The sequence below is a fragment of the Colletotrichum costaricense genome, assembly GCF_030867565.1.
Source record: "Colletotrichum costaricense strain IMI 309622 chromosome Unknown Scaffold_29.1, whole genome shotgun sequence".
NCBI classification, from domain to species: Eukaryota; Fungi; Ascomycota; class Sordariomycetes; order Glomerellales; family Glomerellaceae; genus Colletotrichum; species Colletotrichum costaricense.
This window is the reverse complement of record NW_026848258.1, coordinates 213,969-236,294: the sequence shown is the minus strand read 5'-3', so window position 1 is coordinate 236,294 and position 22,326 is coordinate 213,969. Positions and strand designations below refer to the sequence as shown.

At 52.9% G+C, this 22,326-nt stretch overlaps 9 protein-coding genes across 9 annotated transcripts; 8 read left to right on the top strand and 1 right to left on the bottom strand.

The window, feature by feature from the left end:
* Positions 1–1,532: 1,532 nt before the first annotated feature.
* Positions 1,533–2,096, top strand: CCOS01_16348 (uncharacterized protein; the record flags this gene model as incomplete). Its single annotated transcript, XM_060464484.1, has 1 exon — positions 1,533–2,096. The coding sequence occupies one exon, from the start codon at positions 1,533–1,535 to the stop codon at positions 2,094–2,096; it is 564 nt and encodes a 187-aa protein (XP_060304980.1).
* Positions 2,097–7,208: 5,112 nt separating this feature from the next.
* Positions 7,209–7,664, top strand: CCOS01_16347 (uncharacterized protein; the record flags this gene model as incomplete). Its single annotated transcript, XM_060464483.1, has 1 exon — positions 7,209–7,664. One exon carries the CDS (start codon positions 7,209–7,211, stop codon positions 7,662–7,664), a length of 456 nt encoding a protein of 151 aa, XP_060304979.1.
* Positions 7,665–7,994: 330 nt separating this feature from the next.
* On the top strand, positions 7,995–9,055 carry CCOS01_16346 (uncharacterized protein; the record flags this gene model as incomplete). The annotated part of the gene is made up of 2 exons (XM_060464482.1): positions 7,995–8,003; positions 8,102–9,055. The coding sequence occupies 2 exons, from the start codon at positions 7,995–7,997 to the stop codon at positions 9,053–9,055; spliced, it is 963 nt and encodes a 320-aa protein (XP_060304978.1).
* Positions 9,056–9,793: 738 nt separating this feature from the next.
* On the top strand, positions 9,794–11,626 carry CCOS01_16345 (uncharacterized protein; the record flags this gene model as incomplete). Its single annotated transcript, XM_060464481.1, has 1 exon — positions 9,794–11,626. The coding sequence occupies one exon, from the start codon at positions 9,794–9,796 to the stop codon at positions 11,624–11,626; it is 1,833 nt and encodes a 610-aa protein (XP_060304977.1).
* Positions 11,627–12,032: 406 nt separating this feature from the next.
* Positions 12,033–13,465, bottom strand: CCOS01_16344 (calcineurin-like phosphoesterase; the record flags this gene model as incomplete). Its single annotated transcript, XM_060464480.1, has 4 exons — positions 12,033–13,045; positions 13,113–13,203; positions 13,262–13,385; positions 13,449–13,465. 4 exons carry the CDS (start codon positions 13,463–13,465, stop codon positions 12,033–12,035), a joined length of 1,245 nt encoding a protein of 414 aa, XP_060304976.1.
* A 787-nt stretch (positions 13,466–14,252) lies between these two features.
* On the top strand, positions 14,253–14,624 carry CCOS01_16343 (uncharacterized protein; the record flags this gene model as incomplete). The annotated part of the gene is made up of 1 exon (XM_060464479.1): positions 14,253–14,624. The coding sequence occupies one exon, from the start codon at positions 14,253–14,255 to the stop codon at positions 14,622–14,624; it is 372 nt and encodes a 123-aa protein (XP_060304975.1).
* A 1,844-nt stretch (positions 14,625–16,468) lies between these two features.
* CCOS01_16342 (uncharacterized protein) lies at positions 16,469–18,062 on the top strand (the record flags this gene model as incomplete). The annotated part of the gene is made up of 2 exons (XM_060464478.1): positions 16,469–16,597; positions 17,457–18,062. The coding sequence occupies 2 exons, from the start codon at positions 16,469–16,471 to the stop codon at positions 18,060–18,062; spliced, it is 735 nt and encodes a 244-aa protein (XP_060304974.1).
* A 1,707-nt stretch (positions 18,063–19,769) lies between these two features.
* CCOS01_16341 (uncharacterized protein) lies at positions 19,770–20,210 on the top strand (the record flags this gene model as incomplete). The annotated part of the gene is made up of 1 exon (XM_060464477.1): positions 19,770–20,210. One exon carries the CDS (start codon positions 19,770–19,772, stop codon positions 20,208–20,210), a length of 441 nt encoding a protein of 146 aa, XP_060304973.1.
* An 848-nt stretch (positions 20,211–21,058) lies between these two features.
* Positions 21,059–21,580, top strand: CCOS01_16340 (uncharacterized protein; the record flags this gene model as incomplete). Its single annotated transcript, XM_060464476.1, has 1 exon — positions 21,059–21,580. One exon carries the CDS (start codon positions 21,059–21,061, stop codon positions 21,578–21,580), a length of 522 nt encoding a protein of 173 aa, XP_060304972.1.
* Between the last annotated feature and the right edge of the window lie 746 nt (positions 21,581–22,326).

The following is a 22,326-nucleotide window of genomic DNA, read 5'->3' as shown; positions in this document are numbered from 1 at the left end:
GAACTTTAAGTACATGCATCATATCATCCTAAGCCTTTTTGTTCAGGAAAGCGAGCTTACCTCGACCAAGGTTCGCTGGGAAAATGTTGAACAACAAGACGACGCGAATGAAGAATTGACAAAATGATGTACTGATTAGTATCCCTTGTGGCGCATCTCGCTTATGGTCAAAGGCAGGGAGAGAGGCAAGCGATCTAAGTTCTGTTCACACATACATAGTACTCCCTGTGCTACCAGTCAAGCTACCCGCCTGTACCCCATTCTTGCATCATATTGTTAGATGGTCGCGTTGAAATTCTATGTTTTTATAGATCAAAGAACTGTCATTTTGTGGATGTCGATGTAGTCCGGAATTACTAGAGATGCTTGCTTCCAGGAAATGGGAGGGGCGGGTCAGGGATCCTCGATCCGTGTCATCTACCTGCTCAAGTATGCTGGAGCAAACACTGGCAAGTCTGTTCGAGTTTCATTACGCCCAAGACCTACAACCATCCTTCTGTATATGTGGATAGAAATGTGAAGACTAAAGGTCCTCGCGGCTCGTCTCGCTACCTCAAAGAAGACAGCGGTAATTATAACCTCCGTGGCATGATCCAGCCTCATAGCCCCTAGATCCGGTACCGTTGAGCCTGGGAGCAACATGCTCTCCGACTTTTCAGAGCCACATTACCCTTTTATACATAGAATGGCCAAGACAACTCAAAATCCCCAGCAAACTTTTCCTTCATCTATTTTTACCCTAATTTGCGTAAGTCCAAGAGGTGAAGCTACACAGTTGGATGGAACACTTACAACATTACTCACATGTCACTATTCTCCCGTTCTTCAATCTTAGTTAAAATTGGGAGAAAAGCCTGTCTCTGAGCCTGCCCACGCCATAAACATAGGTTCGCGAAAAGGGGGGGCCACTGCGAGGTTTCGATCCTCCAAACATCGGCGGTCCTTCCGCGCCCCGCCAGCCAGCCAGCCAGCATACCTTTTGCAGCTCTTTGCGACATCGCGCCCGTCTGGGCAAGAGCTTCGCCGTCTTATGCATCAGACCCTCGCGAATGACGCGTCTATATGGCTTGTGGAAGCAGTGAAAGGGATGGGGGGCACCCCAAGCACCCACGCACTCAACGCACTCTCGCCGATCTTTGGTCGGCAAAGGGGCTGGCCGGATGGACAGGCCGCAGCACAACATCGCGAACGCTGTGCAACATCACTAATGCAGTAGGAAGAATGAGGCATTGAGAGGGGGGTCATTGCTCTGCTTTGTCACAAGCATACCTATGGCTTGATTCTGATCCTTCATTCTTACAATGAGCTGACTGAAGCATCCTCTCTTGTGCAGATTGCAGCTTGAGCTGATTGACAACGCCTCGTGTCTAGAACGAAGGCTGTGGTCTGGGAAGCGGTCTGCCCGCTTCGACCCTCGCTAGCCCAAAGTCTAGAAGTTGTTGGGCTTGAAAATCAGTAAATCCTGAATCCCGGGACGGGTCTCAGAGGTATGTCCGAATAGAGCAGTGATACCTAAACGCCTGTAAGTGCAAATGTCCAAAGGCGGGGGAGAGCGGCCGATGCCCATTCTAGACGGAGAGACTTTCCCAAACTTTGAGAAAAAAGCCTCGGCTATCGCACGCTATAGCATCGGATCACTCTGGCATTCACCATCGAGATCTAGATCACGATGCGAGGAGGCAAAGAGAAGAGTCCAGAGACCTGGACGTATGTTGACTGTGGCCCCGCGTCTGATCCGAGTCTTACGAATGCTTCAAGTCGACGACGGAATCCATGACCAACATCCTGCGCATTTCGTGGATGTGCAGGACGCTAACCGTACTCTTAGTCACAAGACTCCCTTTCCAAAAAGCGAGGGAGAATTCTGGGGTTCAAGTTTCCAAGGTTACCCCGGCGGCCAGGCCATGTGGTTGAACGAGCGAGCTCGTTTCTCGTCAGCCATTTGCAGGACCACACGCAAGACCACACTGGCTGCTTTACTACCACAGCGTGTACAGTACATTCCTCTCAGGTCCCAATACACTTGGGTGCGCAGACGAGGCCTACAGCCCAAAGTCCGGCGTAATGTTCAGCAGAGAGCATGTTACCTTGGATAAGGTACAGAAGCTCATGTCCACAACCATTGGTACTGATTTCAAGGGAGTCTCCGAAGAGCGAATAGGTGGCAAACAAAGGAAAGCACCAATCAGCCCTCGGAACACATCCATCGCAATGGCTGGGCTGGAACTTGATGGACCAATTTCGAGCCCTCCTAGAGCGAGGTGGCGAGGCGAAAGCAAGCCCCAGTGATTTCCTGGCACACTTCTTCGATACTGTTCGGAGGCCGGGAGCTCCGACCTCCATAGCGTTTCTCGAGTGAGGCTGTCGTGTGGGTATGTGTTGGTAACGACCGTTTCATGACTTGGTAAAATTGCCATAGCTCAAAGCAGGGCAATAATTCAAGTAGGCCCTATTGCTGGCGAGTGTTTGGATTCCTTCCAAGTTCACACCACAACAATTCATGCTGCTTGCTGTGGTCATTTGGAATTGTATCGTCAGTGACCAGGAGATTGACTGTTCATTTCTCGAGCCCTGTCCCGAAAAATGGGGGAGCGAGAGCGCTCACCGAATTGCTCCTCTCTAAGTACGCACGGATGAGGCGTGGCTCCTTGTTTTCAGTATTCTACTGGTGTTTATTATTAGCTTACCTTTTTGTTCCTCCAGTGTCGTTGTTCTACGACACAAAATATTGTGCGATGTTTCGTGGTACTGTCTTTCTTGTTTATGAGATTGTGAAGAGAGGACTTTAATGAAAGTGCGGAAATGTTCGAATAATGCCTCCTTTTCTCCTCGGGGATTTAATCATTCAAAGGAGTTGCCGGACCTCGCGGGCTCAATTAAGAAATCCAGTACCAGAAAACATGCCTTCCATCCAAGCCGTCAGCAATTCGGATGCCGGCTCTAACGTCTTGCTCGGTATAGCACGTATTGCAGTACGGAAACATGTCGCCACAGCGAACGATGGTCAGCATTCCGGAATTTGCAATTTTCTCGGCCCCGGTATCTCACGACGAGGCGTAGTGAGAAACGTGGGAACGATGAGGATTCTCGGCTGAAGGATACATTTCTTCCGTTTGTCAGCGGCTGGTTGAGGCCTCAGCGGCCCGAAGTTCGTGATGTGGGGAGATGTTCTTCCCCAGCCCGAGAATCACCTTCCTGATTGACAAGCCGGGAGATCTTGTCTATCAAACTTGCCATCATAGTCATTTGGGGTTCCGTTGTAAGGCAGAGGCGAGAGGCCTAAACGTGGAGCTCTGGGACGGTGTCCCCGCGATATTGCCCTGCAGGCACATAGCTTGAGATCAGTGTCTAGAGACGTGGAGCCAGGCGAATAAGAGCTGTCCATTTCGTCGATAACAACTCAATCAAAGCAAATTCGGATCAAGTCCAACCCCGGCATCTCTTCAGTCAAAACATAGCATTTACGCCGAGCTCGATACCGAATGGAGGTAGCATACCGAAATTGTGATATGACTGCTACAATGCCGCTCTCTGGGTTTCAGCTGACGTACGGTACCGAGTTTGCAAGCACCGGTTCGAGCAAGCAAGAATCAGGTACCTTGTGTACGAAAGCCAGGCAGATGTCAATATCCTATTACATAGGAAAAGTCGATTTTGAGAAGGTGATGGTAGAGGAACTTTGGAAGAAAGCCATCATGAGTTGGCTGACCCGTTGGTCAAAGCGACTCAAAGCCTTGAAGGAAGGAAGGAAGGAAGGAAGGGAAGAATGCGCTGTTTAGAGAGGCGACAGCCGAAAGGAGTTCTGGTGGGCAGCGGACCAACGGAGGAGCTCCGATAGCCGTCCACGGTCCCATGGCTGTTGGGCAAAACATGCGGTGAAAAGGGTCTCGGATGGCGCGTAATCGTGGCAATTGCGCTCCCCAGCAAAGACTGCTGCCGAGACGTATTCTCCCCAGATTTTCTTTTCTTGGATGATATGTCGTTGCATGCTAGGCATTTAGAACTGGTCGCAGCCGGTCTGGTCATCGTTGACACCAGGCCATGCTGTCAAGACTCAATGGCGAACTTTGATACACATACTTTCCAAGGACCAAAACCTGTTTGTGCTCGTTGTCGGCCGGCGTTAGTGAAATTGTATAAGTATGGCAGGCGCCCGTATGGAGATATCTGTTCCGATGCTGACAGGTTGCGAAGCCTTTCGAGATCGATGGGGGGGCCGGGGTGACGATCCGGAGGTGTGTTTCAACAGTCGTCTTCATCAGACTCATGGATGCGGCATCCACAATAGCGACCACGCGTTGGCGGCATGGGCGGAGAGGAACAAAGGTAGCAAGAGCAGGGCTACTGCATGAGCTTCGCAGCAACGGAACGCATCCGCGAGTCCGTCAGAATGCCAAGAGTTTGCGGGTGCACAGACACCACAGATCCAGGGCACGTCTTATCCGACGTGTGCCAGGGCCCGCTGACCGAGGGTCCAGTTCTCGGAGCGAGGTACCGGCGGGGCGGAGAGGAAGGAGGGGAAGGGCGAGACCGTAGGCGAGAGGCTAGAGCCTATGCCTACCTAGAAGTACGGAGAGCGGTACGGATAGGCAAGGACGAATGGGGGCGAAAAAATAATAAGAAGCCGCATGCTGAATTCTGTAACCGAACTTAGTCAATGTGAAAAAAAAAGGAATCTTTAGAATTCACTAGCCACAATTGCGGAGTTTCCCATATGGAGTACCTAGGTACGCCTGACGTGCCACAGGTTACGGCCGTGGACGATCCGAATGAGTGGAAGTGACGTCTCGTTACGTAGCCGATTATGTCCGTTTGTCGTCAAAAGGATGGTGAAGATGGAGAGCCCTTGCTATGTTGCCGGGTTCGGGTCAAAAGCATTCGAGGCTGCGTGGAAGAAGAAAAGAACTGGAGAGGGTCATGATGTGAGTGTTGTGATGGGCTGGTGGTGTTCTGGGAGGCCGGAAGTTGGTACGATTCTGGAAATAACGAGTGGGTCCGGACGTAGTTTCGGACACTTTACTCCTCGGTTGGACGATCCTTAGCGCCGACGTCGCCCCTCTCCTCCCCGGTCGAGGAACCTGGGAGCATCAAGCAAGCAAAGCAAAGCAAGCAGCACTGAGCAGGCAGCTGCCAGCACCCATTGTTTCCCAGGAATGTAACTCTGTGAGTGATCATAGGAAAGGTGGGGATGAGTAGGTAGGGCGTGGGGTGGAGTACAACCCGGTGACATATCCGTTTGTCGGCGAATACCAATGGGAAGGTACGCTGTACACTGCAGAGTACGTGTATGCGTAGCAAGTACGGAGTAATTAGATGCAAAACTACCTTAGTGCCTTACCTACACAGTAGAGTACGGGTAGATTGTACGGATACGGGATACTCCGCGCGGGTGCCTCCCCTTGGAGGCTTGGGTAAGGTACCTTGTCTATTGCCTTTGCAGACTGCATGGCGGAGGGTATCTTTACCTGCCATTACCTTACCTAACTTAGTGCCTAGTGCGGCGTGCCTGCCGCCTGCGGCCGGCCCTCGACATCAAGCCCGCTTGCTGTTGCTGTTGGTAAATCACATCTCGACTTTTCACAGTTGGTTCTTGGACCCCGGTACCCAGCTGAAGCTGTGGCGTGGGCGCCTCTGTCTCACCGTGTGCTCTATCCGCTTTCGTGACTAACCCGAACTCGATCGCTCCATCTAGACCTGCAGAAAGATACCACGTTGGACCGGGTGGATGGGGCAAGACTAAGGTAAGCAAGCACCTGATGGCCAAGTCTTGCCTGCCGGCTTCAAGTCCGCTGAGCAAGTTCTAACGAATCACGTCTAACACATAAAATGGACCCTGAGATACCGGAGGCCGCTCGTGGCAAGGGCTTGGCGCCTTGCCATTTCCATTTCCATTTTCATCAAATCATCCTCTCGACATTGTCCGACATGTTCAACATCCATGGTGACGGGCCTCAAACTAACCTAAACTAACACTCTACTACTTCTAATTCGACAATCTGACAGGTAGCATTTCTGCCCGCTCTAGATCCTGCTTGCCCTCGTTGGTCAAGTCGAAAACCCACCGCAGTCACAAAGGAGCTATTCTTGTCGTCATTTCCGGCCATCACCGTTGCATCGTGACACCAGTCGACAAGCCCTGAATCCTTCAGTCGATCAGGCACAGCAAATATTCATGATTACTGATGTCTAGGAGCAAAGAGGCATCTGTATCGCAATGTCATTCGTTGCCTCGTGCCCACCTATCATCCCCTCGTCCATCGCCACCAATCTGCTGACTACCTGAGATCCATAGAACAAGGACAGGCTCAGTCAACTTCTGGGTCCGCATCTCTCGTGGTGTGCGTATGCCTAACATTACAGGACAATGATACCTGCGCAAGCGTCTGCTAGATGGCTATGCTCCTCGTCCAAGAGTCGCCATCTCCTTGAGACCTCCGACATATGGCACGTTGCCCAATGGCAATTCTGTTACAAATTTCGGCTTTATCTTGTGCTCTCGAGTATCCACCCCAATGGATGTCTTGTAGCAGCAAGAGGCTATCTTCGAATGGTGCCGCCAACGGAAGGGGAAGCGTCACTTAGATCCAAGAACCGGGAAAACAGGGTGTTCAGGATATCGCGGTTGACGATCTGTGGCTTGCCGCCAATGACACGCCTGGATTCTTCCCCATTCAAGCTTATCCTCTCAGGCGGCTGTTGAGCATTCCGGATCTGTCGTTCGTTCCCCGTTGAAAGTCAGACATCCCGCCCTGTCCTCCCAGACAGTAGACTTCGCCCCCGGGCCCGGCATACCTGGGGCGAAGGACGCTCCAGCCCGACTAGGAAAAGCAAACATGACATCCAGGGCAACTGCTGCCCTCGGTCACGGCAGCCACGATCAAACCTGAACCTGTATCCGTACCGTTGCACTGGGACCAGCATCGACCAAAAGTTCCAACTCCCAACGCCGTGCCTCAAGTGACGATCCCAGTCTATCTTGGAGCCTTTTTCTTCGACGGACCGCGACAGCCGAAGAACAAGGCGCGCGTGCTTTTACGGAGTCATCGTGCACGGCTCAGGGGCAATATCACTGGCCGAGAGCACGTAGGAATCGAGTCCATATTACCAAGACCCTCTGTTCTGATGGCTTCCTAGCGTCCAAACCCCCAATTTTCCGTCGAGCCTGTCGGTCAGGGTCCACCGACAGACGCGTACTTTTGGGGTCACGGATGGTTTTTCGCATGAGGAGCTCGCTTACTCCGGCCGGCTTTATCTCTCCCTCGGTAGTATTGAGCCGCAAGAGCTCAGCTCACCTGAGGGCAAATGTCCAAGCTTCTATGGCTAATCAAACCCACAGTTGGAATGTGTTGATCGGCTTTGGTAGCTCAGAGTCTTCTTGGCCGGAACAAAACTTGAATCTAGATTCTGCATGTACGTCGATTGGCTGCGCAGATACAAGCAAGATCTCACGACAGTCAAGTAAATCGGAGTTCCCGTTTGGTCAGCTGCGTTGCCTCCTCATTATGCCTAGTGGCTTGGGGTCCGGTCTGGCCTCTTCCTGGATGATACCCCTACCACCTCAGCAGGAGACCTCGCAATCCTTGCTCTTCCCCTCTGGCGGACCAGTCTCGGCCAGGAAAAGTCATCCTCCACCCGTCTCTCAAATAATTTCAGGCCGTCTGTGATTTGCCGGCCCGTTGCGCTTTCTTTTACTGCAGCAACATGCCAGGCCTAGAAGCCCTTGGTGCGGCCTCGCCAGCTGATGTTCTTGTTCACATCCCCTCAAGTCTTTCTGATGAAACAGGCGGCAGCTAAGGCTCTAAAACCCCACAGTCTCTTGCACATGATAGATGCCCAACCTCCTAAGACGTACGGGTTACCTTCCGTTGTACGCTCCCAGAAGAGAAATCCCAATTTCTATTCCGCCATCTCCGATCATCATCATTCCCTCTGAAAGCATAGTTCCCCATATTTCGAAAGTGCGTCGTCGTTATCGTCTATCCGCACAATAGCCAATGGAAGCGGTTAGTGACCTTTTGGTTCCAAAAGAGCTCGGCGTGGAGCTCCACAGGGCAACATTCTCCCCCAGCGGATGGACAACTTACCAACCCTTTCAACATAGGAAAAGGAGAGGAACCGCATCCGGGATAACCAGCGCCGTTCGAGGGCTCGGAAGAAAGAGTACGTTCAAGAGATTGAGCAACGTCTTCGGCAATGTCAACTTCAAGGAGTCGAGGCTTCTGCTGAAGTACAGCAGGCGGCACGCCGAGTTGCAGATGAGAACCACAAGCTTCGACAACTACTTCAACATGTAGGCTATGGCGACGAAGTTGTTGATCAGTACATTCACACCGGCAAGCTCGCTTCTCCGAGTCATCGCGGCCTGCATATTGCAAACTCGAGCGGCAGCTTGGTTCCTGAGAAAGCGACAGAAACGTTGGAGGGTCTTTTGGTTCCACGGCGGCCACCATGCCTCGATATCCAGATGCCGATTCTACCAACAAGTAGAAACACAAGCCCAGACCGAACCTTGTCATACGGTCCCACGCCAGACTCGCCTGTTGAAGAGTATGGTTCTCCGTCGGAATCTGTCCATCAAATCCATGGTTCGGCGGTTGTTTCACCGACAGACTTTGGCTCCCAACAGGTCTACGCTCGCGCCGGCGACATGAAAAACCGAGATTACGCAGGCCATCACCACCGCCCACTTGAGGTCGAGTGGGCAAATACCCACCAAAATCAGTCACCCCATGGTATTTCATCAAATGTTCAGGGATTCGGGGCGAATCAGGCGCTCGATTATCATCCGCCATTCCCGGGCATCAATCCTTCAGCAGGCATGCTACCCCCAACATGCGGCGGACCGCCATCTATGCCGTACACATCGTACCCGACTTTTCATCCCCAGCCGCCAGCGTTCGTCGCAGCTGCTACTGGTCATATTGGACATGTCCCCGTCACTGAAGGGGATCCTGCTATTGAGGATCGCAAACCTCAGTATAGACACCCAGAAGACCATTCTTGGTCATCATCGGACCCCTTTACCAGATCGCAATACAATCCCCGACACAACTGAAGCGGCTTTGAGCGTTGTTGTTTGATGATCTCGACGCAGATTTAGACCTTTCTAAACAAGGCTCTCGATCCTGCAGACGAACCCGACACCGACAATGGAGAATGGTTGTTGTAAAGTCAACAATAAAGGCTGAGCCCCACTGGAAATTCAATGGAATACTCGGCCGAACAAATTGGCCGGGGCCCTATTCTTGAATGGAGATCTCGAATAGCAACTCGCAGTGCCTTGGCACTCCTGTTTTTGGAGCCGTACGTTGGCCTTGCCGTGTACACAATCAAGCACAGACGAGGTTGGTCAAAGAAAACCAGTCTTATTGTTCCCTACCCATGTCACCGAGGCTGGTGGGAAGGAATTGGAGCACAAAGGCAACGAAAGCTCGTGGCCTTTGGCAAGTGCTGAAAACGTTGCGTTCTCTATGGATACAGACCAAGAGTCTTTATCTCTGCTGCAGCGTTCTTTGTATGAAGCATGCGCATGGAGCAGCTGGAAAAAGGGCATGCCGGCGCCCTATTGAGCCAGCTGAGAAGGTCCAATGCTGTCAGAAAAGGGCTCACGGGTCACAAGATGGAGGGGTTGATAAGAGTCGTCTTAATGAATCTAATGCCCACGGTTACCATTCAATTCTCTTGTTTCCATTTCCTCACAACAAAGTCAACTCAGTGCGTCTACTTGACGGAATTTTATCCATATCCTACCCCTTTTACATCTTACCAAAATCATAGATCATTCAAAGCTTCAATGTCGGAATACTACAGCCCAGAGAGGGTGGATTTGGTAGCGATATTGGCTACATCACAGCGAATCGAGTTTGAGAGATGTCTTGCAGAAATCAAAGGACGCAATGGAGGTAACAAATCTGACACGATGGGAGTGCTCCAGCGTCTAGCCAGCGAAGCCGAAGACGCCAGCAGCATTCTGTTAAGTCTTCAGGCAGAGAATATCGGGGGCTCATATGATATGATCCATCGTATGCTAGCACAGCAGACTCTACTGATCAAGACGCAGCTTCTGGAGGTTGCGGGAGAGATGGGGAAACCGTTCCTACCGACGCCAATGTCTAATCCACGGTTGGCACAACAATCTATGATCCAGCAGCAACAGCAACAGCCACGGCAGGAGGAAGAGGCGGAACGGGAACACCGAAAACCGCGGTCCCCTTTACCAAGACCTCCTAGGCTGCCGAAAGTAAAACTACAATTCAATCAGCTTCCATTGTCTAGACGGCTTTCTGACACTACGCCGACGCTTGACGCGATGGACCGGTCTCAACCCCCTGAGAAGCAGAAGTCCCCGACCCGTGAGATCAAGGGGTTCCCTCCTCGGATCACTAGAAGGCGGCGTCGTCTTCGACAACAAGCGTCAGCAGAAAGTGGCGGAAGAAAGGACTATGGGACAACTGGGCCAAGGGGAACGTATCAAGGAGGGAGTGTCCTTCGTCATGATCAGGCTAGTGTAAGTCCTTCCCCCGAGAAAAGACTCAAGCTGTGGCCCACCGCAAGTAACAAATCCTCGCGTCCAGCGCTCGGAAAACCTCTCTCAAGAGCGAATGAAGAGCGAGACCCCTTGAGCCGCCGGAAGTCGGGGGATGTGAGCGGTGCGGTAAACCTCTGCAGACTACAGGATGAACAGGAAGAGAGAATCGATGCGGCTAACGTAGAAAAGTGGATGAATGATCTCAATTCAAGGACGGAGAGTAAGGAAGAGGGCGAAGCAAAGATGGAGATGGAGAGGGGAAATGGAAGTAAGACAGGGGACGAAGGGGAAGGGCGAGGGACTCGCGGGAGGAAGAGGTCTGCAGACAACGACTTGTCCCCATCGACTATCAAGAAACCTCGCTCCGAGCCTCAGGGCGGGAAGAACGGTGGTAGTCCAGGGCGTATAAAAAGGTTCCTAAGCTCCCACAACCCCTTTCGGAGAAGACGAACTAAGTCTCAGGAAAGCAGAGACGCCGAACCGACCGCCGTTGTACCGAGCATGCCAGACTCGCCGAAGCCAGTGGGGTGCTGCATCTTCGCGGAAGCTCTCAACCCAAGATACTTATTTGGCACCGGAAAAGAGGACCAGAGAGCCCTGCACTACCGCGACGCCATCGAGGAACTCATCCAGCTCGTCGAAGACGCGCCGCACGCAATCACGTCCAACGACCCCCTCATGCGCGAACACCACGCAAAACAATTCAAAGACATACAAACTGTCCTACGCAAGATCCCGTCCAAAGCCATATCGAAGAAGATGATTGACGAAAAGCTCCTGGCGATCCGGATGGAGGAGACGGCGATTCAAAAAGGGCAGATTCCACATCTAAGAGGGATAAAGGCGGAGGAGGCCAGGGCGGAGCGTATACAGCAGCTGACGCAGGAGAAAGAGGTCCTGCACCGTCGGTTGCGGGCCTGCAATGAGCTGAATGACAAGATTTTCGCGTTTGGGGAACAGGGGGCGGCGATCTTTGCGGATTGGATCGTGGAGATGAAGTTACGCGTCGCGGGGGAGCTCGAGTTTGCGGAGAGGGCGCTGATGATGCCGTATTTTGGCGGGGTTCAGGAAGATGGCCGGGAGTTCTATTGTGTTTGAAGAGGAGTGGAAAGTTGAGTTTGTGGCTTATAGAGGGTTGGAAAGAGGAGGAAGATGTATATACCAGTGACGATGTGCGCCGTGTCAAGTTAGCTGAGATAGATATCACAGAGGCGTTTTGGTTTGGCCTATTGAACGAATATCAAAAAACGATGCATGACTCGCGCCAACTCCTATTAACTCCAGTAATCATCCACCGACCTTTATACATACACGATCAGGGGGAAACACGTAAATTTTTGCCCAGTAACGCTGACCATTCCGTTCTCTGTCTTTTTTCGCTATTTTCATCTTTAAATGTTTTGTGCCGTTTTGAAACAATAAAAACGCTTTTGGTATCGTCATTATACCGAGAATGTCTCTCCCTCCACTGGGGGAGAGAGTCCGTGACCAAACCACCTCACCCTTACAAAAAGTAGTCCGCCACGGGCTTCTTCGCAGGCATGCCCCTAGAATCCTGCGGCGCGGCCTGGAACACGCGGTACCTCCTCGCGGGCCCGGGGAGGAGTACCTGGTCGTCGGTGCCCCGAATATTGCCGTCGCTGCGTCCCCGATCGCCGTTGCTGCGCGCAAAGACGCCCGTGCCCGAATCGTCCTCGGCTAGCTCGAGGATGGCCGCCACGTTGCCGCAGCGGTAGCAGTAGTTGGGCGCCGACCACACCGTCACGATGCTGGCGTCAAACATCTCCTTGAACCCTTCCATGACCAGCTGGTGGGCGCGCGCAATGAGCGAGAGGTCGTTCTTGTGGTTGAAGTCGCGGACGATATCGGCGCCAAAGAGGAAGCCCGCGCCGCGCGGCGACAGGCCCCAGCCGTCGATCTCGTCCGGGTCGGACCAGAGCAGATCGCACATGGCGCCCTCGTGGGGGACTTCCTGCTTTCTGTCCAACAGCCGGATCTTATCTACGCTGTCTATAAGCGGGGACAACCCGCCATGAACGCACAGAATGGCTCCGGCGGGGTTGCCTATAGAACCTGATGCGCTTCCTGATGCGCCGCTTCCTGGCGGGCCTGTCTTGTCGCCGCCGGACGAGGGGGCACCGTTGGGGCTATTCGTAGGTTGCCTTTGTGGTCGTCTCTGTCGGGGGAAGCGGCTCATTGTTGAGCCGTTTTGATCGCAGACCTCAATTTCAGTATCTTCGCTGATGGGGTCTTGTCCCGGAGTGGAGTTGAATGTGTGTGATGCGCCGAGAACGATGGCGCCGAGGGCGAGGTAGTCGAATACGTCGCAGCAGTACCGCCAGACGTTGGCGGAGCCGTATTTCCGAAGGCACTCGTCGTAGAAGCCGTAGACGGTAGTGATTTGGCGGGATTCGTGGTTGCCCCTGATAAGGGTCATGCGGTCGGGGAAGCGGACTTTGAGGCAGAGAAGAAGGAGGAAGGACTCGAGGGAGTAGAAGCCGCGGTCGACAAAGTCACCTATACGAAGGAAGCGTCAGCACATCCGATAAGTGCCGTGGGTGAGCGAGAGATCATGAGGGCATACCCATGAAGAGGTAGTTGGTATCGGGAACATCGCCGCCTACTCGGAAGAGCTCCATGAGGTCGTGAAACTGGCCGTGAATGTCGCCACATATCTAGTCCGATGTCAGCGTCTACTCGCCGGAAATTTACGGCGGGGGTTCCTCATCGTACCGTTACGGGGGCTGTAACCGTGACAACATTTCCTTCCTCAATGAGCAGCTCGCGCGCCTTGTGGCATAGCTCTCGGACTTGCGCTTCGGGTATCGGTCGACAGGCGCGCAGTTGTGCGATAGCTCTGGGTTAAGCGTCAGCGCCTTTTCAGTCATGAGAGATAGTATGCGATCGCGAGTATGCTCACTTATCGAGGTCGCTCATTGTGGAATTTGAGGAGGGGTTCCTTGGTCTGGGTCGCGGCGCCCGAGGCCGAGGACTCGCGATATCGAGGTGGAAAGGATGGCGGGTATTCGTTCTACTTTATAGCATGTCGCGTGGAGTATTCGATTCGGCGCGATCGACGGCAGCTACCTTAACGTCGTCGTAAGAATGCGGATTGAGCACTTGCGTAGGGGCGATCAGGGCTTCGAGGATGGGATGGCGTCAGTAAAGTTCAAAGAGGTGCATGGTTGCCCTTTAGCGGTCGCTGGTCGCCTGCCAACCCCCAATTCGAACTTCCAATCGCGCCGGGATCTGCAAAAAGTGGATAGATGGCCAATGCGTCGCTGTGGGTTCTCGCTGGAGTGCATCCCGGCCCGGGGAATTGTTCAGGGCTCCATCTCGGGGATTTAGTTATTGCGACGACCGAAGATTAGATCCTCAGGCTCGCGACCTGCACTTGTCGGCTGGCATGTCACGTCGCCCAGGGTGGACCCACTCCGGGCCGCCGGAGTCCAATCAGAAGGCCTGCATATCAGTTCGGGTCATTAAGCTTCACTGCAGGTTTGCGAGAAAATCATCCTTTGGCCATCGTCATTGCGAACCTCAAGCCTTCGTTAAGGGGACTACATTCGGATCCGTCACCCCGTCGCGCGAGCATGGTGCTGTCATAGGTGAGGAGCCTCAGTCAATTGGGTCATTTTGATGAATTTCAAAGTCGCTAACGTCCAATGGCACGCAGAAGTTCGAAGCCTCCTTTTTCCGAACACCAAAGAAAAAAATCGCCATCATGCCACCACACCCCCTCCACCCGAGGTCGCGCATGACCTCTTCGCTCTTTGCAACCACGGTTGTCGCAAGCTTCTTCGTAGTCGGCATGCCGCATCTGTTACCGTGTCCGGCACCGAGAGTCACATACGCCGATGGAGAGATAGTGGTGGGCGAGGACGGTCGCCGAAGGAGGCGCCGCCGTCGCGAGGCAGCCCCCGAAATCAACGACGGCGTCGTCAGCTTCAATCAAATGGGCGACGAGGAAACGATACGAGCACGAGAGGAGCGATTGAGGAGGGAGTGCCCAGTACCGAAACCTGGCGGCATTTTGGGCGAGTGGTTGGGATTCCACGGGCCGACCAAAGCAGAAGATGGCAGAGCGGGAAGGTGACGACAGCAGATGAACATATGTACAAATAACTCAAAGATACCATTTACGATCAACAATTGCGGTCCCGGCGGCATTGGATGTGCGATAACGATAGACGGGGTGACACGCAGGAGATGGTCAATGTGACGAGCATGCAATCAGTCAGCGAACAATCGCTCTGCCAAATTGAGAGGATATGGGTTAAGGACACCCGCTTACGCTAGAAAAAAAAAAGAGTTCACCCCCCCGGTGCTGAACTGGGGGCTACATCTCTTGGTGCTCACGCTGGGATTCGAACTCGGGTACTCGCTAAGCCTGTCGTCGAGTAGGCTGGTTGGCGTTTTAACTGCTGACCTTGAACGACTCCACCAACCAGCCAGTTTGACCTGACCCCCGACCTAGAGGGCGCCTGCTGGCTGGTGACAGGGACGGAATTGAGGGGGTCTATATGGGCTTGCTCTTGTGGTGTATTCAGTAGAGCTGGGATGAATATACATACACAGGATGATTCACTGAAGGTGGCTGATGCGCCGCGAAGAGTTTGGGAACAAGAGCCCGAATTAGGAAGTAAGGGTGCCCAGAATCATGAATCCTCCAGTATACCGCAGGATCTCAAGAGCCCTTGCTCAAGTGAGCAACGCAACCCAGCCTTCCCACTGATGCCGCAATTATTGCCTCAAGTGGCGTGTTCGACGATATCTCAAGCGTTTAACTGACAGTCCAGAGTTTTCGAGTCTAGGGCACAGTATTACAACATCGGCTGCCGCGCCTTTGCCGTTGGACTCAAATGGGCGACCAGTACGCCGCAATCACACTCTCGGGCTACGTCGAGACAGATGGTGGTAGAGGGCCTCCGATGCAGAGGTGCTTTGGGCCCTACCCTATAGCCAAATAACGATTCAACTTCAAGTCACGTAATCGACAAGCAACCCATCGTGCACAATACCCCATGGCCCAAGCAGTTCGCGATGTTCAGAGTCACGCACGCAATGATATACCTCTGCTACCAGTACTTGGGGGCTGTTGGTCGGGGCTTGCCAAGTCTAAATAAGCAGTCATCCTAAAAAACAAGGTTATTTTGGCATTGACTGCGCCTGAAACTTAGGTGCAGTTCGCCCTTGCAGAGTTGCATCCTCTTGATCCTTGCGAGCTTCGACCAAGAAAACGGCTGGGGACGGGCCCAGCGGGTCGTTCTTGGTGAGAACAGATGAGTGTCTTGCTCGAGATTTTTCGATCTTCACAGTCCGAACGCCGTTGGCTGGAGTCCTTAAAGTCTTCAAATTGCTATTTTCTCCAAGTCATCCTCGCTGACGACGATCAAGATCGCCGCTCGTCTTTCTCTCTCATGTTCCGTTTCCCAACGAAGTTCTCATACCCCTGAATCTGGTGTAAGAAGTGCCGTGAGCTTATTACGTATGATCTTCCGGGAAATTTACACACAGGATTCGCCTCGCCTCAACAGTGAATCCAATGCCTGCCTACGTTGCCAGGGCATAAAGTCGCAATACTGAAGGCTCTACCAAATTTTCCACGGCTTTCTGGTGTTCCGTCCATGACCGGGCGATCGTGGGGGATGAGACGTCGGAAGAGACTCAGGCAAGTGATCCGTGCTGCTAGGCCGCGCCCCTGCCTCCGGCCCGCAACCTTAACACCCGCTAACAATATCTGACGCAGGGAGCCCCTGATGGACGCCTTGGCGTAGAGGAACGCTGGCCAACTTTTTAGTCATTGTTGCTCCCGCAAACCACTCACACACATACACAACGACGCATATACCCTCACGAGGCTTCACAGCCTCTCCTCGTGGTTAAGAGTGACAAGGTTGTGTCTTCTTCAGGCTTGTGTGCGGGGCGGAGGTGTACCACATGGGCGGCTTGCGGTCTGATCTCCAAAGCGCCAAGAACGGCTCTGATCAGTCGAAACAGCCGGGAGGACGAATCACGAAGAACGCCTGGAGCCTTGGGCCCATTGAGATTTTAGCATCGTGGTTTAGAGTTGAGGTGACGGGTGCCATCTGTTTTCTACCGGGGCACGAACTGAGACCGGATTCAGCACACCCATCGTATGCCGGTCTTTCAAGGGTGGAGACCTTGCATCCTGCTTCGCACCTTGGGGAGGCAACTTGCAAGACGCCAGAAGCCTGGCAGACCGTTGGCATGTTACGCAACCCGAAAATTCCGGATGGCATCTGTCTCATGAGCCCTGGTAGATGCCATCTGATCAGCAGAGGCTCTGGGCTGGGGGGAGGGGAGCGCCAGCCCAATACTGGGCCTGGTCCACACAAAGACTTATGCTTAATGACAGTCTGGGAAGATGTGAAGTTAAATAGACTTCATTTCCCCGAACCAGAGTATGTTTTGTTCCTCATCCCTTCTCTCAGGACAGTGTCTTTTTTTCTACATCAAACTTTTCAATTCTATTCTTCAAGAGCTGTGCTCTATTTCCATTCATTCTCAGCTTCTCTGTCATTCCTTGATACCCCAATTGTAAGTTTTTCTCCCATCCAGGGCTGGCTAGAAACGCAACGCTGACTAGAATCTCCAGTTTGTACCGTTTTCTCTTCACGACAGTCATTCCACAATGAAGTCCTCCATGATCCTTCTCATTGCTACCGGCCTGGTGTCGGGTCTGAGCATCCCCAAGCAGCTGGACACCCGCCAGGCCATCGCCCAGGCCCCGGCCGCTGCTCCCGCAGCTGCTGCTCCTGTTGCTGCACCTGCTGCTGCACCTGCTGCACCTGCTGCTCCCGCCGCTGAGGCTCCCGCTGCTGCTCCCGCGGACGCCGCCGCCGAGGAGGCGAAGAAGAAGGCTGAAGAGGAAGCTGCCAAGAAGGCGGCCGAAGACGCCGCCAAGGCTGGCGAGGGCGCTGCCGCTGCTCCCCCGGCCGAGGCCGCTCCCCCGGCCGCCGCCCCTCCTGCTGAGGGTGCTGACGCCGCCGCTGAGGCTGCGAAGAAGGCACAAGAGGATGCCGCCAAGAAGGCTGCAGAGGACGCTGCGAAGAAGGCACAGGAGGACGCGGCCAAGCAGGCCGAAGACAAGCAAAAGGAGGCTGCCAAGGAGGCCGCTAAGCAGGCTGAGAAGGCTATGGGAGACTACCAGAAGGGCAACAACAACAACAACAACGACAACAAGGGCAACAACAATAACAACAATGGTAACAACCGCAACAATGGAAACAACCGCAACAACAACAACAACAACAATAACAACAACGCCCTGTTGCTCCAGAACATCCAGCTCCTCCTCGCCGCCATGAACCTCCAGAACGTCGTCAACGTCCAGGCCCTCGCCCAGCTCCAGGCGCAGCAGCAGCTCGTGATGCTCGCCCAGCTTCAGCAGCTCGCCCAGCTCAACGCCGTCGGCCTCGTCAACCAGGTCCAGGTTGTCGCTCTAATGCAGCAGGGTCTCGTCCTCGGCGGTGTCCAGCTCGGCGGCGTCCAGGTTGTCAAGATCCAGTGAATAATTTGCTGCAGAAGTTCAGGGGAGGGAGCATACAGTGTACAGGGCGATGTAACTGCAAAAATGTAATTGACACAATTTCTACGGTGCAAGGAGCAATCATTCAATCAGTGTTTAGCACTGGGGGCGCCACTGTGTTTGTTTAGATGTCTCATGCGTTGCGGAGGTGTGAGGGAACCCGCGCCGCGTGATCGGTTGGGTTTGGCATCCTTAGTGGACGGTCTCTACTGAAGGTTGAGGTGACATTGGTATGGCCGTGGTAGCACTCAATGGTCTCCTAGAAAGGGGTTGGGAATCGGTGGTCCACATTACATGGGAATGGGTAACGGTGCATTATTCAACGGCTCTACATATCAGACTAGGATTTGGCAAGTGCTTTAATGTAGTTTATGGAAAAAAGTGTCACTGATCCACATGCCAAAACCTTTGAGTTTTACGTTGAGTTTTACTTTCCTTCCGTTGATAGTTGTGTCTGTCTCAAAACTTTGCTGATGTCGCGAGGGGGTCATGTTTAGGGCGGGATATCCCTGTTCGAATGCCAAGTTTGTTGACAGCATATTGACTTAAGCTTATCCTCGATGAATTCTCCTTTGATCGATCTGATTACTTCTGACTCAGCACAATGTTTGCCATACCATGTCACCTTCATTTTCATTCCAGTCGGCTAAAGGTATTTGACGTCTAAATCCAGCTCACCTGATTAGTGAATGATTTACACTTAGGTAGGAAAGGGTTCTCATCGTGATGGTGGACGATATGACGAGCACATAAAATCCGTTCGCCTCCTCACTCAGTTTTTGCATCAAAAGTCGACAGTCATGTATGGTACCGAGATGCCCTCGTCAAACGCAAACCCAACCCTCCTCTTCCCGGAAGCGTAGAACACCCGAGTTGCGGGGAAAGGAGACGTCAAAAGAAAAGAAGGTGAAGAACCAGGGTGTGACATCTGCAGCCCTGTCGCGCGTTCCCTTGTCGTCAATGCCATGGAGGGAAGATGCCTCATCGACAGAAGCCTGAGACACTTGGAGGGGTTCGGGGTTGGTGAGCCGAGCAGGGGGGTTCCGACGACAGCAGGAAAAGGGCGGCGGTAGGGTCACTGTGTGGTGCACATTGCGCCCAGACCGCTTGTCAGTGACGCTAGAGGTTCTGACTTGCTGGAAGAGGAGAATTGCGGGGTCTGTGATAGCCAATTAACGCCTAGTAAAGACTTGCAGGGGCCGTACAGAGGTCCGAGTGATGCTGATGGACCCCACTGACACGAGTTTAAACAGCCACTAAACCTTAGTTGAGCCGCTCCGACGTCAACGGTCCTCCTCCTCCCGTCTCTCTCGATTCTCTGCGTTGAGTCCCTGCTTGGACTATGCCATTCACAACCACTCATTCCAATACCAAGAGCGAGAATGGGATGATGTCCTCACATCCCAATTCGATGATCAATGCCACCCTGATCCAACGCATCGCCGGCGAGCCGGCTCGGCAGTCTCCTAAGGCAGAGCCGAAAATCCTGACGCGAGTGGCAACGAGACCAACTTCATTCATCCCGTCTTGACTGCTGTCAGAGACCCCAGCGGGCCCAGCCTTGGGACCATCCATCGGACTTCTCATCACCCGGCCGAGCATACCAGTTGTTCCAGCTCGGTACGCAGGTCTTTTCGGATGACACACCTGTCATCGCAGCATCGTCCCAACTCGCAAGTGTCTGACTGAATGCCGCCACACCGCCGCCCCTTGCTTTTCAACTTCTTCTTCCAACTTCCCTCCGCATTGTCGTCGCACATACCCAACACCACCCTCACAAAACCTGTGATCAAACCAAGTCCTTTTCCACCGCTGCTTCTCATCATCAGACCCTACGAAACAGATTTTTGGCTCGGTTCTATGTGTAGATCTCATGAGTCTATTCCAGTTTCCGTCCCCCGTCCCCTGTCTCCCTTCTCTCACTCAAAGTCCGCGGGAAGAAAACTGGCTGGAAGGGCCATGTGCCGGCTTGGCGATGGCTGGGATGAAGAATTCCGTGTCACCATTTGCCGTCGGCCGAGTAGCCGCAGGACCCGCCAAGTAAGGTTATTTGGGCATTGCGTTACGTTGCTTGGCCCACAAGAGCCTCAATGGCCTTGTCTTGCTTCATTTCCTCACCATAAACTTTGATTACTAGGTCTCGTCACAACCGAAGGGATTGCGAGTGAATCTCTTTTAATCTGTCTATGCTTGAAAATGAATTTCCATCTCCAAAGATTACATCTGGAGATAAACGCCTCACGAGAGACGCCAAAGTGTACGTGTATAGTGATATTACTTTCCTACTGTAGTCTTCAACTCGCTTTCATTCAGCTCGCAATCATCCTAGCATAAGTCGCTAGATCGTGCCAAGGGTGGCATCGCTTCCGTCATCCGAAGAAACGTCCTCTCTTCCATGCTCTACGCGTCCCCTCACGACCCCTAGTCTCAATGTTGGGCCCCCCTCCCCCCTGTCAACCCGTTTGATCCAACATTATTCCGTACCAGCGATATCGAGACTCTGATACGCATCGGATCACTCGTTCACGACTCTTCCGAGCGCAAAGCGTACCTTAATTCGCACTTGGCAATGGCCCAAACGCCTCATGCCTTGCTGAAGAGTTCAGACGTCGACGTACAGCACTCTTGGCTCCGAGTATCTTGGCTTCTGCTCTCGTCGACATATAAGCCACCCGTCCCGCCGCGAACATCACATATTTTTCCTTCTTCTCCATCCACACGCATTCAAGTCTCTTCATCCAGTCCGATCTCACTCATTCCCTTCATTCATTCTCTTCAGAGGTGGGTCTCATCTCAAGGCCAGATGAACAGAATACCATACTAACCAACAACCAGCTGTGCTCTTTGTTCTCTTCACTCCTTTCAGGTCGTTTACAAACAAAACCAAAACCACTCTTTACAGGAACAATCAAGAGCTGTGCTCTCTTCAAACATAATACATTTTTAATCAAACCCCCCCAATCCACCAATCAGCCAAAATGCGCTTCTCAACCATCATCCTCTCCACCCTTACCGCCTTCGCCGCCGCGGCACCCGTCGCCGACACCCTGGAACCCCGCCAGGGCAACGGCAACAACAATAACAACAACAAGAACAACATCGACCTCGCAAACCTCAACAACCTCCAAGGCTTCCGCAACCTCGACCTAAACTACCTCCTCGCCCTCAACAACCTCAACCTCCAGGGGCTCGGCCAGCTGGGCCAGGTCAACAACCTCAACCTCGCCGCCTTCCAGAACCTGTTCGCCGCCCAAAACTTTGACCTCAACGCCCTGCTGCAGCTGCAGCAGCTGTCCACCGTGCTGGCGATCCAGCAGCAGGGCGTGTTTGGCAACGTCAACCTGGCGCAGCTGAATCTAGGTGGCCTCAACTTGGGGCTCATCGGCGGGGTCGGGCAGGTGAACTTGGGACAGTTTATTGACCAAGGGTTGGTTGGGCAGATTAACCAGGTCGTTCAGCAGTCTTCTGGTACGTTTTTGACTTCGCATATGGACTATTGAAATCTTGAGTGCTAACCAGGGGTTCTTCTTTCGCAGTCGTCGTCGTTGCAAAATAAGCACTCTACGTCTGTCCTCCAGGAATAGGCGATGCAATGCATTTATGAACTGGGCTACGGATTGCCACATTTGGGACACGGTGTTTCAACCTGCTTTTCTCTTCTCTCTTAATGACTGGCGCATGAACTTTCCTTGATTCTACAAACTGAAGGGGGACTAGTCGATACAGGTACTAGAATCAAGATGACAAGATGGCATGTATGGATATAGGTACCGTGAAAAATTACGAATCTTCATCCAGAACATTTCTCTGTGTACCACTCTCAAGTGAGGCTACGGGCCGAGTGACAAACGCATACAAAAGTTTGATGAAGCTTCTCTGATCAACCCCCCTTTAGGCCTCTCGACTCGAGTCTAAAGTCAACATTTCCAGAAAGAGATACTCAGACGGGGTGCAGGTAAGACTCGGGTTTGTATTCGGCATTCGAGCTACTGACAGGCCTCATCACAGTCGCCAGTACATGCAGTACTTTGATATTCAAGAAAAGTTGACAGGCGTCAAGCGCAAGAGTGCTCGCGAGTGCTCACGAGTGGGCTTCTGATACACACTAGGTATACCAGAATCCTCGCAAAGATCCAGCAGGTGCTTTTACATTTCCAGCCTAGAATCTCTGGTGTCTCTCATCTGTTTTCTCAATCATCGAGACCGGCGATCAATAAAGCCATGAAAGACCTCTGCCTAGTCCTAC